This window comes from Gymnodraco acuticeps, unplaced genomic scaffold, assembly GCF_902827175.1.
Source record: "Gymnodraco acuticeps unplaced genomic scaffold, fGymAcu1.1, whole genome shotgun sequence".
Lineage (NCBI taxonomy): Eukaryota > Metazoa > Chordata > Actinopteri > Perciformes > Bathydraconidae > Gymnodraco > Gymnodraco acuticeps.
Window position 1 is genome coordinate 1282495 of NW_022989810.1, and position 17710 is coordinate 1300204.

General features: G+C 41.3%; 2 protein-coding genes across 2 annotated transcripts; both read right to left on the minus strand.

Moving 5' to 3' along the window:
* Positions 1-2263: 2263 nt before the first annotated feature.
* Positions 2264-10731, minus strand: LOC117553926 (calcium homeostasis modulator protein 5-like). Its single transcript, XM_034228061.1, has 2 exons — positions 10134-10731; positions 2264-3110 (listed from the first exon to the last, which is right to left on the minus strand). The coding sequence occupies exons 1-2, from the start codon at positions 10674-10676 to the stop codon at positions 2721-2723; spliced, it is 933 nt and encodes a 310-aa protein (XP_034083952.1). The 5' UTR covers positions 10677-10731; the 3' UTR covers positions 2264-2720.
* A 1995-nt stretch (positions 10732-12726) lies between these two features.
* On the minus strand, positions 12727-15510 carry calhm6 (calcium homeostasis modulator family member 6). The gene is made up of 2 exons (XM_034230319.1): positions 14197-15510; positions 12727-13471 (listed from the first exon to the last, which is right to left on the minus strand). The coding sequence occupies exons 1-2, from the start codon at positions 14713-14715 to the stop codon at positions 13043-13045; spliced, it is 948 nt and encodes a 315-aa protein (XP_034086210.1). The 5' UTR covers positions 14716-15510; the 3' UTR covers positions 12727-13042.
* Between the last annotated feature and the right edge of the window lie 2200 nt (positions 15511-17710).

A 17710-nucleotide genomic window follows, 5' to 3' on the forward strand; every position in this document is an offset into this window, starting at 1 on the left:
TCAAAAAAGAAGAGAAAGGAGAGAACGAAAAGAGAGAGGGACTAAAGGGCGACATTATGTCACCCAGTTTTTCTAAAGAAAAGGTGGGTGTCCATGATTGGTGGAAATGAGACTGTTAGCTAAGCGTAGTCCATTGTAAATAATAATTGACTAAGCTGCGTGCGGTGAGGTTCATGGCTGGTGAGGCACTGACTCTTTCAGAGTCAGATTTACAAATATTATATTTTGACCTTAATCGAAATATTCGGTTATTTTCAAAAGCTTTTTTAGTCTGATGCTTCAATTCATTTTAAACAGACCGTTCAACAAAAGGATAGGCCTACCCACAATTTAAATATTGGATTGTTCTTTCTTAGTAAGATTCCATTTGCATTACAATTGTGGTCTTACCTTGACTTGAAGATGAAGTCCATGCTATCCTTCTGGACAACAATCTCTATTACTTTTTTGTAAAGTCCTCCTTATCTTCCTGTAGTTTCAAAAGTCTAGTTTGTTGTTCGCGTCTACCGTCCCTGCGTAGAATAACAGTAGCAACAAGAACCTGTGGGCTCACTTTTCCCCCTTCAGTGCGGAAGAGGTTATGGCTGCCTCCCCTGGTGCTTTTTTCATTGTCGTTGTATGATGAGACCAGCGAGCCTAAATATCATATATACGTGAAATAAGTTATTTAGAGACTATGGATGGCGAGGATAAATGTAATAAAGGGATCTACAAACATTACATTGGTGACATACAGTGAGATGGTGCAGGCATGCGCTTAGGGCCCGCTTTCCAGCCAGTTTCTGTGGGGTGACGCATTCTGAGGTGAGGCAGATCTCATCTGTGCCTCACCTCACCCCACAGTAACTGGCTTGAGCGCGCTCACAAAATAAGTGCCCGCGCTAAATTAGTGCCCGCGCTCCAGCCAGTTACTGTGGGCTTACGAGAGGCTGAGCTCGTCCCTGCCTCACTTCTCATCGCTACCCGTAGTTGTAGCGGAGCTCGGCAAATTTGCTGATTTTGACTATAAAAAGCGATTGGAATCATACAGAAATCACACTTACAACACAGATCAGTGGAGACATTTTATTATTATTACTATTTAGTTTTTCTTTAGTTGTTTTTCCGTTACATTGGAGTATGACAGATGAGGCTCTGCCGGCCCTCCCCTGACTGCACGTCGCTGCTAAGCTGACATTAAGTACGTAGCCTACTGTTAAAATCTTCACAGCAAATTCAGAGGTTTTTAATTTCACTGCTCTTTTAGCTGACATTTAATAAGCCCTGTCCCCCCCATAAGGCTGAACCAGCTTTTCTCCCAACTGAAGGAGGTGAGCAGCATTGTGTTGCCATGCCATGCCACTTAACATATCTGAAGGGAGACTGGAATACAAAATATATATATATATATATATCAAAACAAAAAGGTAACATCTCATTTCAATTGTACATTTCAAACACAGTATTTTCCCACATATTTAAGTTATATTTATTTGGCTTTATGCATTCAATAATGTGATATATTTTCATGGGGCCCAAAATCCCTGGCGGCACCCCTGGATAGGGTATAATGAGTTATTTAAGGTAAGATGGCGCCTGCCCATTAAGGGCTTTGTAGGCGAGAAGAATCATTTTAAATTCTATCCTGTGTTCTATAGGGAGCCAGTGTAAGGCAGCCAGAACAGGAGTAATGTGGTCCCTTTTCTTAACTCTGGTTAGTACATGTGCTGCAGCATTTTGAATCAGCTGAAGCGACTTAACTGACTTCTTGGTACACCCTGATAATAAAGAGTTACAATAATCCAGCCTTGAGGTAACAAATGCATGGACTAGTTTCTCTGCATCAAGATATGCCTGATTTTTGCTATGTTACGTAGATGAAAGAAGGCAGTCCTTGAGATTGATTTTATGTGGGCGTTAAAGGATAAATCCTGATCGAATATAACACCAAGGATCCTTACAGTCTCACTGGAGGCCAAATTAATGTCATCCATAGTTAGTATATCTTTAGATAATTTGTTTCGTAGATTCTTTGGGCCGAGTACAATAACTTCAGTTTTGGCCGTGTTTAACATCAAAAAGTTTAAAGTCATCCACGTTTTTAAGTCATTGAGGCAGTCTTGAATTTTGTTTCATTGTTGATGTATAGGCCACTGCCTGAATATGCTGAATGAAAGGCAGGTTTTTCTGTAAATACAATCATTTTTTATACTAAATATCTTGGTTACTTATTTTCTAAGGTTACATTATTCTGTTGTCTTACATACACTTCTTACAAAAAACATAATTTCTCACGTATTTATTTGCATTGCATTTGATATTGAGGTATTAAAAAAGTGACAGAAAGTTGCATTACTTTTATATTGTGATGCTCCGATTAGGTTACTGATTATATATTTGTTACAGTAGTTGTAACAGAAGACATAAATAAATAAAAAACTCCGAACCCTGCCAGGACATGACCTCAGTGTTTTCCGATGTTCCTGTAAGTGTGTTTATTAGATTGAAATAGAACACCTCACATGCATGCAGTGTGAAATAGCGACTATACGATAGTGGTTATGCCCTTCATGTGTTTATGGAAGATATAGTACCATTGCAATTTGGTCACATTGTTTTGTGCAACAAAGTAAGTGGCAGCATTCTCAGTGAGGAGGAAGCTTTTCCTGAGTCAGACCACACATACAATAAACTGAGAGTTAAATACAAACAGTGGTTATTAGCTAACATTGTCCCCACAGTCAGTGCATTTCTATTCCATGCTCAACGTCCAACACAGGTCTCTTCTCTGGCGTGAAGTCCCTGTCTGTCCTCTCCACGTAGCGCTGCAGGGTGCTGTAATACTGCTCGCTCCTGGAGAAGGTGTGCAGTGCAGAGATCTCCTCCCATGCCCTGTGATTGGGGAAAGGGAACGGAGCAGGGTCGTTGTTCCCGAAGAAGCTATGCAGGTTTCTTTCGGCCAGTTTGTTTGCGTAATCCGCAGCAAAGGTATCGAAGCACTCCTTCTCTTTCTCCACATAGCGTTTCCAGAATGTGAGCTGCAGGTAGCTGACTTTGGAGCGACAGTTTGTGTAGCAGGTACCCAGTAGGCCCACGAATGCAGAAATTATGATGATGCACCAACCGAGGATCTGTAGACAGAGATAAACAATGCACACTCAACACTATGAAATGAATACAAAATACATGACAAATAGTTCCACTTCTAACATCACCTTAGATCAGGGGTGCCCAACCTTTTTTGAACCGAGAGCTACTTTTAAAGTTGCCAGTCTGCCGAGATCTACCAGTCCAAATAGAGAGGCGTAGCCATTACTGACAGCCTACTACCAGGTAAATACACACTTCTACTTGTATAAAACTGACCTTTGTACGATGAATACTTTATAAAATACTGCAGATCCTTTATCTTACCTCTTTCTAATCTACACACAAGTATTTAACTGAAGTTACACAACAGTGTTGTTGATACAGGGTTGGAGTTTATTCACACGTCACACTACAGTGGGTAATGTTTTCAAGAAACATTGAACAGTGCTGCCACATATGACACAGGAAAAAAGGAAAGACTCTGAACCCTTTCTTTGCCATTATATAAAAATAGTGTTGCTACAAAAGTATAAATTATGCTTACTAATAAGACAACTCAGATCTGAAGCTACACAGGAACCTACTGCCAAAGTGCAATAAAAAAGACAACATTAATAGAATCAAACCCTTTTTTTGTTGCATTTTAGTAGAGTATAAAAATAAATGCCTTAAAAATAGGATGCAAGCAACACTAGTTTCTTAACCTGAATTGATAATAGACTATAATCAATTTAAGTTTGCATTCTTATACCATTTTGTACAATAATTATAATGAATAAGTTCAAACAAACTAAAACTTACAGATGATTAATAACAGTATCTAACTTGAGATTTTATTATATCAAAAACCTGTTGAAATGCTACTGTTATTTTTATTGTCCCCCAAAAGCTCCTCCAGGAAAGCTTATTTCACAACTTCGCCGTCTTTGAAAGACTTCATGTGTTTCGCAAGAACGTGACTGACATGATAAAATGCGATGGTAGCAGCCTTGCTCTTGTTGTTGGGCCTGGTGAAAATGGACTGCTGTGCATTTAGCTGTCCTTTCAGGCCCCTCCCCTTTTGGAGTGTAGGGCAGAATTAGGAGGGAATTCCGTCTCGTAGCGTTTGTGCACTGTTTTGAAATGCCGCTCCTAAATTACCCTTCTTCGATAAAGCCACGCTCGCATTGCAGATGAGACAGATGGACTTTGAATTGGAATAGATACAAAAATAATCATCCTCCCACTCGGAGTGAAAATCATATATGTTGCTGGGCTTTTTTGCTTCTGCCATAATTGCGGTCTTGTGTGTGTGCGGACTGTCACTCCTGTTGACACGGACAACGTCAGCCAAATAGTGCCCACTGTCCACCAGCCACGCCCCGTCACACCGTCCAATCACAAAGCCTTGATGCGTTCAAGTGCATTATTCGGGCACAGGAAGATAATGTTATAGGACATTAACGATAAAACAGAATATTGTTGTTCTATTTTTAGACACATCTCGCGATTGACTGGGAATCTCCCCGCGATCGACCGGTCGATCGCGATCGACTGGTTGGGCACCCCTGCCTTAGATTGTGTCTCTACTGTGACAATTTTCCATGCTTTAATTTTCAAAAAGGTCTTTATTTTTCTCATACTGCCTGTGCTGCAGCCCCTCTGTTCACCCTCTGTCTGAAACCAGAGCCCGGTCTGCTAGGATTGGTGATTGGTCTGTTGTGATTGGTCTGTTGTGATTGGTCAACCGCTTAAAGGTGTCCCGTCCCTTAGCCTTTCACATACAATGTGTTGGAGTGCTAGCTAATGGAGCACGAATGTAACATAGTGATGTCACTATGTTATGGAAGTAAACAAAGGAGTCCAATAGAGGCATTTCAGTGATGTGGTATGTGGGAGAGAAACCCCCTACAATAATGAATACATTTGAAACCTTCTTTATGTATATAACCAACATGTCAATACGTTTCAGTTTTTGTAGTGTATTGGTCTTTTGAAGAGATTTTTCATTTATTCTTTATATATTCTATTGTGTATTGCTTGGAGGAGGGTGGGGGGGGGCACCAAATCATAATCTCGGCTAGGGCACCAAAATGTCTAGGACCGGCCCTAGTAATGAACACTCAACATCTTCTTCCAGTTTGAGCCTCACGCATCAGCTTCCCCTATCGGCCTCCCCTATGATGTCATAGCAATATCATCAGGGTGATCTCTGTAGGGGCTACAGCCAGCACCTGCAGTGTTGGGCAAGTTACTTCCAAAATGTAATATATTACATATTACATATTACTGTCTTTTGAAAGTAATAAGTTACATTACAATATTACTGTCTCTGAAATGTAATGAGTTACACTACTTTAGTTACTTTTTAGTTACTTTCACCAAAATAACCGCAAAAGAATGGCTAGGTATTTTAAATGCTAAAATGTAGTTTAGTGCAGCTCATTATACATCCAGTGAAGGGCAATGTGGTATAGCATAACAACTGTGTAGGCCCTTAAGGCTACTAACAACTTGTATTACACGGCTTAGTTGAATACTCGATTCTGATTGTAAATTCTTAACATGTGACATGTTATTAATCCAGTACGGACCACTGTCAAGGACTATAATGAAGGTTGCTAAGGATGATCAAGAAAGAGAAAGGAAAAGAGGTTAAAAGACGGAGCGCTGGACGTCAGATAAATCACCAGAAGAAGGCAGAGAGGAAGTAAACACTAACAGGACACGGAATGAGCTCTGTAGTTTGTTTAGTATATGGCCGTGTACAGGCCCAGCTCCAGAACAAAATGACTCAGGGTGCCTCTGAGATTACAGGGGGCGCAGCAGTAGTAGGTTTACAAGAGCAATAGTGGCGGCAACAGCAATGAAAAATAGCATTGATGGTCCCCAATGAACAGATTATGCCATTTGTTATGTTTTGAAACCAAGCAAGTGAGAACATTTCAAGTGAGTTAAAAGTGCAATCCTGAAATATTTCATATAGTCCAAAGTGGACTATAGCAAAGAAAAGCACAAAAGCTTCAAAACTGTATTGATAAAACAAATGAGAAGATATTGTAAATCAAGGCAAATATGATTTGAACCAGCTCATGGTTTGAAATGGCAAACATTGAAAAGCAAAAGTATTATTAAAACCATGTACTAAATCATCACCTTGGTCCCATCATATACTCTGGGAAGAGAATATGTACTGTGCGTGAAAACTGGTATCACATCATCATGTGAGGTTGACTTTGTGACCTGGAGAACATTTCAGCTGCAACATTAGCTTGTTGATAAGCTTGGGATATGAGATATTTTTGTAGCCATTCGTGGTGAAGGCATCTGTGCTATTGTATGCATTATGTGTGACCCAACATTTCTACAGGCATGGCAGAATATGGCACTATTTTCACATGAATATTCTAGCCATTGTCTATTTTTATACCACGAGCTGCAAAATGACCGCCTAACCCCACTGTACAGGCGGGTACTTGTTTAGATATACCTGGGCAGGCTCTGTTTTGCCGTGGTATCCTGGCACCTGCTGGCCGCAGAGGGGCCGGCGTAGTTTCGGGCGACGAAGACTACTGCGGTCAAGCCAGCCTCCACTCGGGAAAACCTAGTCAAGCCAGCCCGCACGTGATATTGCGGTGCGCGAATATCCTATGCATTACGGTAGAGTCCTGGAAACACTGCCTTCAAAATAAAAGCACTTACTCGGTCAATAACATATACACCAAAATAACATACCAAACATATTAAATTAAGAAATATGTACTATATAATGTGATCAATAATTATTTAAAACAAACTACGTATAACTACCACATTATAAATGAGTGAATGTAAAACTTAAGGAGTTTCAAAATAAAAGACCTTTGAAATATCTATTGTATGACCTATCATCCCTCTGTTTTTAGATGAGAATAAAACAAAAACTGTCCAGTATCAAAGACTCATCTCACTCCAGGGTGATAGCAGGACATCCCACCTAGTCACTTAGAAAAAATCATGACATTCTGATGTACAGTTTCAAAATAAAAGACTGGTCAGCTTTCTGTCCCCAGAGTGAGAACTAAACATGGTAAAGCAGCATTCAGTTATTATTAGGGTTGGGAACCGAAACTCGGTTCCAGATGAGAACCGATAAGAAAATGCCGGGTACCGGGTACCCATACAAAATACACAATTTCGGTTCTGCTTAACGGTTCCTAAACGCGGTAGACCCTGTATTCCAGCGGGTCCGTCTGCACCGCGGTGCTGCGGTGACCCGGTGGAATACAGGGCGGACCTGGAGAATCACAGAACGGCCGGCACCGCCCTTCATTTTTTTAAACCGCATCATATAAATTGCGCTGACAGGCGACAGAGGTCCACAGTTGCCCCGCAGCGATGCTCCCCCGCCCTCCCGTAGACATTTCACGAGCTCAGTCACTTCATAACACCAAAGATAGGTCGCGGTAAACACTCTGAAGTGATGCTCCACTACACTAAAAAAGAAAAAGAAAAGGCAAAGTGTAATGCCTGTTAATAGCTTGCCACAGGCATAGCTCAGTTAAAATAAAGCACAGCTATTGTGCAATACATTTGTATTGCATGTATATTTTTTAGTAACAATTTCAGTTAAAGCTTTTAAGAATAAATATATTTTTGTTATCTAAACGTTTGACCTCTTTATTTTACAATTTTGGAATCGAAACGGGGAATCGATAAGAACCGGAATCGATAAGCAGAACCGGAATCGAAATCGGAATCGATAAATTTCAAACGATACCCATCCCTAGTTATTATGCTCCAAATATCTGGAACAAACTCCCAGAAACCTGCAGGTCCGCTGCAACTCTGACTACTTTTAAATCCAGGCTGAAGACTTTTCTTTTTGTCGCTGCTTTTAATTGAACTATTCATATCTTAGACTGCACTGTAACTTTTATCCATGTACTTTTTCTTTTAATGTTTAATTGAACTATTCATATCTTAGACTGCACTGTAACTTTTATCCATGTATTTTTTCTTTTAATGTTTCTTATATTAGCTTTTCTTTTTAATGACTGATTTTAAATGCCTTTTTCTTAATGTCTTTCATTTTTTGTAAAGCACTTTGAATTGCCTTGTGTTGAAAAGTGCTATATAAATAAACTTGCCTTGCCTTTGAAGTCTCATATATGAGCTATCATCCCTCTGTGTTTAGATGAGAATAAAATAAAAACTGTCCAGTATCAAAGACTCATTTCACTTCAGGGTGATAGCAGGACACCCCATCACTTAGAAAAAAGCACGACATTCTGATGTAAAGTTTCAAAATAAAATACCTTTGAAATCTCTCCCAGCACCATACTTTGTTTGATCCGTCTGCTACATTGTACTTACATCGTGCATCGTGCATCTCTACATCAGATTGTCCTGATTTTTTCTAAGTGACTAGATGGGGTGTCCTGCTATCACCCTGAAGTGAAATGAGTCTTTGATATTGGACAGATTTTGTTTTATTCTCATCTAAACACAGAGGGATGATAGCTCATATATGAGAATTCAAATGTCTTTTATTTTGAAACTCTACATCAGAATGTCCTGATATTTTCTGAGTGACTAGATGGGATGTCCTGCTATCACCCTGGAGTGAGATGAGTCTTTGATACTGGACAGTTTTTGTTTTATTCTCATCTAAACACAGAGGGATGATAGCTCATATATGAGACTTCAAATGTCTTTTTTTTTTACACTCTACATCAGAATGTCCTGATGTTTTCTAAGTGACTAGATGGGATGTCCTGCTATCACCCTGAAGTTAAATGAGTCTTTGATACTGGACAGTTTTTGTTTTATTCTCATCTAAAAACAGGGATGATAGCTCATATATGAGACTTCAAAGGTCTTTTATTTTGAAACTCTACATCAGAATGTCCTGATTTTTTCCGAGTGACTAGATGGGATGTCCTGCTATCACCCTGAAGTGAAATGAGTCTTTGATACTGGACAGTTTTTGTTTTATTCTCATCTAAACAAAGAGGGATGATAGCTCATATATGAGACTTCAAAGGTCTTTTATTTTGAAAATGTACATCAGAATGTCCTGATTTTTTCTAAGTGACTAGATGGGATGTCCTGCTATCACCCTGGAGTGAGATGAGTCTTTGATACTGGACAGTTTTTGTTTTATTCTCATCTAAAAACAGAGGGATGATAGGTCATACAATAGATATTTCAAAGGTCTTTTATTTTGAAACTCCTTAAGTTTTACATTCACTCATTTATAATGTGGTAGTTATACGTAGTTTGTTTTAAATAATTATTGATCACATTATAAAGTACATATTTCTTAATTTAATATGTTTGGTATGTTATTTTGGTGTATATGTTATTGACCGAGTAAGTGCTTTTATTTTGAAGGCAGTGTTTCCAGGACTCTACCGTAATGCATAGGATATTCGCGCACCGCAATATCACGTGCGGGCTGGCTTGACTAGGTTTTCCCGAGTGGAGGCTGGCTTGACCGCAGTCGAAGACTGCTGCTCCGGGGGCGAGGGCGGGAGTAAAGCTAATGTCCACAGCTGAGGGTAACGACGTGATGTCCCCATCTGACCTGTTGCTACTGTCTGCAGTAGATGCAGTGTTGCTGGCGTTTAGTGATGGTTGCTTTAACCATTTTCGTATAAATGATTATCCACAGATGTGTGTCACTGCTGTGGAAGCACTTTGGAAATGATGCACGCGCAGCGGAGCAGGTCACGCGCACCTGACATAATTTGTTGTTTGTATTTTTCGCTCCATTCTCTTTTTTGAATAGAGGGTGCATAACATTCAACTGCCCGAAGATCCCGACGCGAAGCCTGAAGGGTAAACACACCAAGTTTACTAATCTACCCGCACAATTTGTCTCTGGTGTCAGAATGTCTCGCTATGTTAGTACATTCTTAAAAAACAAAACACCATTTAATTTCGGGTTAAAATGTGTTGTAACTGCGTTACTGAGCATTGTAACGGGTAATATATTACCCACATTTCATAAGTAATGCGTTACATTACTTTGTTACAGCAAAAAGTAATATATTACTGTAACTCCGTTACTTTTGTAATGCGTTACACCCAACACTGCTCACCTGTGACTGGGCTCGGAACATGAGCAGCAGCTCCATCCGCTCATCAGCAGTAAGTTTGGAGCGGTCACAGGGCACCCGGGCCAGCTCCTCCCGACACCTCAGAGTCTTGTTTTTACAGAACAGATCCACCACCAGGTTATCGTCCAGACCGCTGACAGCACACTCATAAAAGGTCCCATTGAGCAGGGCCACACAGAGCCACATAATAGGAGCCACACAGGCTCCACTGAAGATATTCATAAAAACCCTGAGTGAGCTAAAGCAGTTCCCCCGGGGGCACAGCTTCATGGGGTTCAGGCAGCAGCCGGTATACAGCCTCCACAGCCTGGTGCTGAAGAAGAGACCTAAAATCAGCAGCACGCCAGCCGGGCCCAACAGGAAAGTCAGCCCATAGGCAAAGTTCTGATCATGGTTGCACGGACACTGAAAGGAAACCATGGAGAAAACACGCTCCCCGCCTATAGTCAACAGAGCCATGAAGCTGTAGCCAATGGTGGCCTTCTGGTTCATGAAGAACCGCAGGACGGTCTGGAAGTTATCCATGGTGTCAGCGGGAATGGCACACTCCACGAGATGTGGACAGTGTGAAAGAGTTGTTATTTCCTTTCTCAGTTGAAGACAAGCCTGTCCCTGCCCTTCCCTTTAGCTGCCTCTCTCCAGACTCCTCCTTCAGTTAGCCCCCTCCCTACAGTATTTCACTTTACTCACCACATACCTCTTCTCCAAAGGGAAGTCCCTGCTTTACTGTCACTAAAAACAAAGGCACAGTCCCAGTTGTACAGTTACAGCTTCACTCTACTTCTCCTTCTCTGTTCATGTATATATTCCTCTTTAAACGCTTCCCTCAACAGCTCTAAGTCCTGCTGTTCTCGTTTTATAACCACCTGTCTGTGTCGTGTGACAGTGACGGGAATGCAGCCTGAAGCAAAACAGAAATGAACACACACCAGAGGAACTGTTTCCACTCACTTTAATACAAAGCAGTCAATCATTCGTATACAAAGGAAATGAAGGGCAACTTGATTTGTTTCTCTTCAAGCACACACAAACAAACCTCAGTTCCACTGACAGCAGAGTGCATTCAACAAGCATGAAATCAACCAATTGTATGAGGGATGACAAAATGTGCACAGGGGGAAAGTATAGCCTACACGCAGAAAGTCATACTGAATAAGAGCATATCCATGCTTTTGAATGTTTCCATCTAGATTCTAGAACATACCATACGTTGCAGAGGCAGAGCAGCAGTCAGCATCAGCAGCAGTGCACAGAGGAAGGGATCACATCTTCTTGGTGGTTTCTGTTCCATTTCCATTAGAGAGACTCAATCCCTGTGAGTGCTTCACAGGAAAACCCTTCCACATCATTATCTGCTGCCATTACAGCAACACTAGTCTGTACAATGCCTGATGCTTATATGCTGATTGGGTGCATGTGCATGTATATAACATGCATTCGTGTTAAAGGGGCCCTATTACACTCATTTTCAGGTTCATATGTATGTAGTGTCTCTACTGGGACATGTCTCCATGCTTTCATGTTCAAAAAGCTCTTTATTTTTCTCATACTGCCTGTGCTCTTTTCACCCTCTGTCTGAAACCAGAGCCCAGTCTGCTCTGATTGGTTAGCTGGCCAGCTCTGTTGTGATTGGTCAATGTGTTGGAGCACTTGCCAATAGAAGCACAAATGTTACATAGTGATGTCATTATGTAACGGAAGTAAACAAAGTCGTCCAATGAAGGCATTTCAGGGAGGGGGGAGGGGGTGAGGGGGGACTGTTTGGGAGAAAAACTCCCTCTAGATCACAGGGATTTTACCATTAACATGCACAGAAACCTATGTAACTACAGGAAAGGTAAAAACCCACATGGGTCTCTTTAAATTGACTGTATTTAAATAGACTGTCCACTCTTTGTGACCCATTTCAGCACTTTTACATATGTAGCTTTAACCCATTCAGATTCATGGGCAGAGGCTGCCATACACACACACACACACACACACACACCGCTGGCCTTAAGTAGGACTTCAGGGGCTAGGGATGGAGCCATCAACATAATGATTGGTAGATGCCCACTTCCCAGCCACATGCTTATTCTGCAAGCGAAGAACAGGAAGTAGTCCGGTGGTGAGGTTGACACATTTCCTGTTCTATAAAGCTCACACAAATCTCTTGCTTTACACTCTGCCTGACTGTGCTGCTGTTCATGTTTCATTGGTGTCATGTATCTATATTTCTACATCTATAGCATATTCCTTTATTGAGTTTGACTTAAAACCAGGTGTCCTTATTGTTCTCAACAATTTGGGTTTTTTATAAATGTGGATGAAACATTCACGTTCGATGATGATGATGATGATGATGGAGATGTTGATGATGACTATCTTGGTGATAGGGTTCATCTCACATATTGTCCATGTTAAAAATTGTATATATCTCTTTCGACTCCACCTCGAGCGATATAATTACTAACAAAGAACTATTAACAAAGCACTTATATACTAATAAAGGACTGGCTTATCTAAAGCCAGTTGAGTAGCACTTGAAATGTTTTGGCTCTATGAAACCTGATATACTTATATGATTCTGTTTTCTTCAAGTTTGTGTCTTCCTGGTCGAATGTAAGTCGCTTTGGATCAGCTAAATGCAATGTAATGTAATGATGGAGATGTTGATGATGACTATCTTGGTGATAGGGTTCATATCTCACATATTGTCCACGTTAAAAATGGTATATAGAAATATATGGCATTTTTTCTCCAAATCTCTACTATTTAAGCTAATGCATTCTCCTCTTAGAGCATATTGTTTTACACTATAAACTATAAGCAGTTCACTGACATCATGTTCAGCAGGATCCCTCAGCTGGTGTATCCCTGCAGATGGGCTTTGGTGCTGAAAATGTTTGTCACAACGCCATCCTGACATCGTCTACAAAACCAAGAGCAGCTGGGATGTTGTCAGCAGTCCCGCTGGACTTGACCGAAGCGATCTTCATCATGTCATTGTCACAACTTTCCTCCACATAGCGGTGAATGGTGCTGTAGTAATGGTCTTTGGTGCTGAACTTGTAGAGCGAGGAGATCTTCTTCCAGGCCCTGTTGGAAGGTGTGCTGATGTCTTCAGGCGGTTCTTGGTTGAAGAAGCTCTTCAGGTTCCTCTCAGCGAGCTCTTTGGCGTGTTTAGAGCTGTATGAATCCATCAGGTTGCTCTCCTCTTGAACATACGTTCTCCAGAACTTGAGCTGCAGGTAGCTGATGGGGGATGTGCACCGAGCCATGCAGATCATTAGCAGGTTGGACAACATGATGGAGGCGATGAGCAGCCATCCCAGAATCTATGGCCACACAGGATGGAATAAGAGATAGCTATAAAATCACTTTTTACCCATTAAAAGCTGAAAGAAAATAAAGCAACAACAAAAACAATGTTTTATGCAACTTTGTATGTTAATGGCCCAGCAAGATTGGTCTTCATGTTATACTGAGGGACTGTTAGCATCTGTCAGCCATATGATTTCACTTGCACAGTATACCTACGCTTGTGATTTGAAAACATGACTTTTGCACAGAAAAGGAAGGGCACCGTTTTTTAAGGTAAATCTATTATAAAGTTGAAAAATAAAAAAATTAACGTCAGTGCATTTTGAATCATTAAAAATAACTTTAAATGTTTACACAGAAAACCCTGAAAAGAGGTCTTTCTGTGTCAAATCTCGAAGGGTCAGATACACATCTGCCAGCACAGCATCAGAATACTGTTTTGCAGGTGGCATTTCATCCATTCTTCTTTTTGTGACGTTTGAGCGAGGGCAAATGTTAGTTTTTTTATCTAAAAGGTCTAAAGCAAGCTCACCGTTCTGTTCGATATGACATATGCGGGTCCTCTGAAATTGTAACTTTATTTACTTTATATTGCAGTTGTCCTTGGCACGTGTTATTATGACACGCATCTAAATCAAGTGATGCTGTCTACTCTTCAGACAACTTGATTTAGACTTGATTTCACTTCATCACAGTGCAGGCTATACTTGCTATACAATGTGTGGAGGTGTGCACTGACCTGGGAATCGGCTCTGAGAGTCATCAGGACCCGCTGCCGGTCCTCCTTCGGCCCCAGGCAGGGCAAGCTGCTCAGCTCCTGCTGACACTGGTCCAAATTCTTGTCTCCACACAGGTGCTTGATGTAAGCGGTCACATTGGTCCCGGTCATCGCACATTCATAGTACTTCCCGTTGAGCAGAGCCATGGCTATCCAGCTGCAGGGGGCCACAAGTGCGATGCAGCTGACCCGGCACAGGACCGAGCCGGCGGTGAACAGCCTCCTCAAGCGGCGCGGCTCCTGACACATGCCCGTCAGTACCTTCCACGTCTTCTCACTGAGGATGAACCCCAGCAGCAGCAGAGCCAGAGCGGGCACAAGCAGGAACACTAAGCCGTAGAAGAAGTTGAGTTGGTTGCAGGGACAGCTAAAGGCCACTGCGGAGAAGATCTGCTCCCCCCCAGCTGTCAGGGCCACCAGCCCTAACCCCATGCTTGTCTGTTTGTGGGCAATGGCCACAGCAGTCTTAAACTTGTCCATCTCTGATATTTGTGGGACTCACACTGACACTGAAAATATTATCACACTGACTGTTTACTTTAACTTCCCTCTCGTTACCACATCCCCTACCCCCCTCCCTGCAGCAGCAGTAGCACACCTACACTTTATGTAGGCTTTTACAGTTTTTTTCAATTGCTTACGCATGTTTTTGAATACATGGCTTATTTTCCCAAAAACACTTAGGTCATAACACAATTCACAAAACCACACACTCAAAGTGCAAATCACCTCATATATCCTGCATGATGAAAAACTGCAGCCAAAACTACATAAACATTTATCAAAACCAAACTCTTGCACCAAATTGAACACTTCTTTCATACTACCATGTTCTGTCCACCCAACTGATGTGCTCAACCAAAAACATATTTGATGGGCTTTGTTCTGTATATGTACAGAATTCTGCACTACAGAAATATGTGCAGAAAGGTTCAGGTTCAGGTTCAGGTTATTTATTTGTACCCGTATAGGTAGATTCTGTTTGCAGAGAAAAAGACAAGGGTTCCATCCTGACACTAAAAACAAACAACAGACACATCTCTAATAAAAGGACTAGTAAAAGTACAAGTATACCCTGCTCAACCAAATCTCAATATATTTAAAAAAACATTTTAAGAAGGAAAACACTAGTACAAACATGGACATTCAAAATTAAATAAATAAAAATAAATAAATAGGCATCTATGTGACGCTCCTATGATGTGTTAATTTGTGCAATAGCTGCTGGGATAAAAAAACACAATATAGTCCTACTGTCGAAACAAAACATTTGTATTTTTCTACCCATTTTATTATCAGCGCAACCAGGGCCGGTTTTTTGCATATAGTTTCCCTCCCATAGGCGGTCTCCAAGGGCGCCAGATCTGGGCGGGCGCTGCGCTGGTAGCTCTGGGAGGGAAACATTTTGTTTTGACCGTTGGCGCTCATCCTAATTTTTGGCCTTGATGCTTTATATATACAGCCTATGCCTTGATGTAACAATATTCATAATTAAGTAAATGTAACACCCTTTTCACCCCGGTTACACTTTTCATTTGCCCTGTACGATGGGCGCTGTAAGTGATGAAAGTGGGGGATGTTGGCTTATCTGGCGCCCGCAGCTCACAGCCAAAGTGCGAGTGAGCGTGGGAGCGAGAGAAAGAGGGCGCACCTGTACCAGGGATTGTTGTTGTTAGCATCTGACTGGTGATAGCTGCGCTAACGGATATAAGAAGGTGGAGGAGTATAGCGTTATATTTGTGCCTCTATCCTGAGCGCGCACTTGAACAGTTTTGAGCACAGAGAAATATATTTTCTCTCGTAAAACTCCTGCTGCGTGCGCAAGCAGACCGCTGCACGCGCTCTCTCTCCCACGCTCGCTCGACCTCTCCAGCCTGCGCGCGCTCAGCTTTGCCTGCGCTCGCTCAAGTTGTCACAGCGTTACAAATGTGCCACAAAACCAACCAATCGGAGAACTCGAGAAGGTCAATTCTGATTGGCTGGTCCAGCGCCATGTAGAGAGAAGAGTTGCGACAGCGGAAGTCCAAAATGCTTGATCGTCACGTGGTTCAGAGACTCAGAAAGTTCCCGGAAGTTCGTGGTGGGCCATTTGAATCACGATTTGATTTTGATTAATAACAGGATAGAAATGCAATTTTTGGTAATTAGTGGTCAATAAAGGTTTTGATTTGCAATATTTATACAACATATCGATATGTGTGTAGTTACAACAATGTGTGTGTTTTTTTTTTTAAATGTGCTAATATTTGAGGATTAAGTTAAAATAAGAAGTAGCCTACTTTATTGATACCAATTGGGGAAATGTTTACGCTGCTGCAGCAAAAGACAAGGAGGCATTGCACATTAGACAGTTAAAAGACTATAATTAAACAATCGAAAATGTAAACATCTTAAATAGAAATAACATTACAACATAGAAAATATACATAGTGTGAACAGCTATCTTACCTGTTAACATACATGTTAGGCTAACGTTGCCTTGGTTAAAGAGCCTGTTGTTTATTGCTTTGAATTCTTTAAAACAAATATTATCTTCTTAAACTTGTATGGGAGTCAGAAGCATCACATCCTAATGTTTATTGATATATTTAGAGGGTGGGAAGGAAGGTTTAAAAATTCTGATTAGATACATTTCTACAATTCATGGTGGTTTCAGTAATCCCCTGGTAATAGAGGACCTAAGTAATCTAAAGTACTAATGTAATCTTTATGACTTTCAGAAAGGACAGGAGACCGGAAGGTGCCTATCAAAGGACTACCAGCAGCAGCATGATGATGATGATACATGTGTTGTTTTAGGAACATCCATGTAAATAAATGGAATTCAATAAACATTGAATAGCATATCATGCAGTTTGTCTGTGCCTTTTCCTCCGTGTTGTCCGGCATATCGTCTCCCCCATGGTTTTCTGTGCTGCCTGGGGATGCTCCAAGCGCTCAGAGAAAGGAGTATGAATGTAAAGTTTCCCCACTGACACAGAGAGGAGGAAAGAATGGCTGGCTCAAGTCAACAGGAGAAATTTAACTATCACAAAAGACAACAACAGCAACAACATATGTGAGGTAATCATATTTTTCACAAAACGAAGACCACACCATTGGGAAGCTTAATGTCTGTTTAATAAAAATAAGGAACAGGGAGAGGCTTGCAAAGCTCTGGGAGGTGAGACTCAGGTGCAGGGTGAGGGTCTCAGTGCAGGTCTTCAGGCTCCATTGAATCCCCGTGGGGTTCTTGTGCTGAGAGAGGGAGACAGGAGAAAGGGTTAGATACATCTAGCAACCTATAGGATGGGAAATTGCTGACCTATTTTAAACTTACTTTGTGTTTTCGCTCTCACTTAAGTCCCTCTCCCTTTGCCATCAATCCAACATCAGCTGGATGTACATGTCAAAATTCTTCCCAAAGGTCAAGGAATACCATGATCATAACACCAGAGGGAGCTCCACAAATCATGTGAAACCCAGATTTGGCACA

Excerpts from the sequence above, each read along its gene's own strand:
- LOC117553926 (XM_034228061.1), bottom strand. The coding sequence starts at position 10,676 with ATGGATAACTTCCAGACCGTCCTGCGGTTCTTCATGAACCAGAAGGCC. Across the intron at positions 3,111-10,133 it reads TGTTCCGAGCCCAGTCACAG|ATCCTCGGTTGGTGCATCAT; the intron begins GTGAGCAGTGTT and ends CTCTGTCTACAG.
- calhm6 (XM_034230319.1), bottom strand. The coding sequence starts at position 14,715 with ATGGACAAGTTTAAGACTGCTGTGGCCATTGCCCACAAACAGACAAGC. Across the intron at positions 13,472-14,196 it reads CTCTCAGAGCCGATTCCCAG|ATTCTGGGATGGCTGCTCAT; the intron begins GTCAGTGCACAC and ends GTGTGGCCATAG.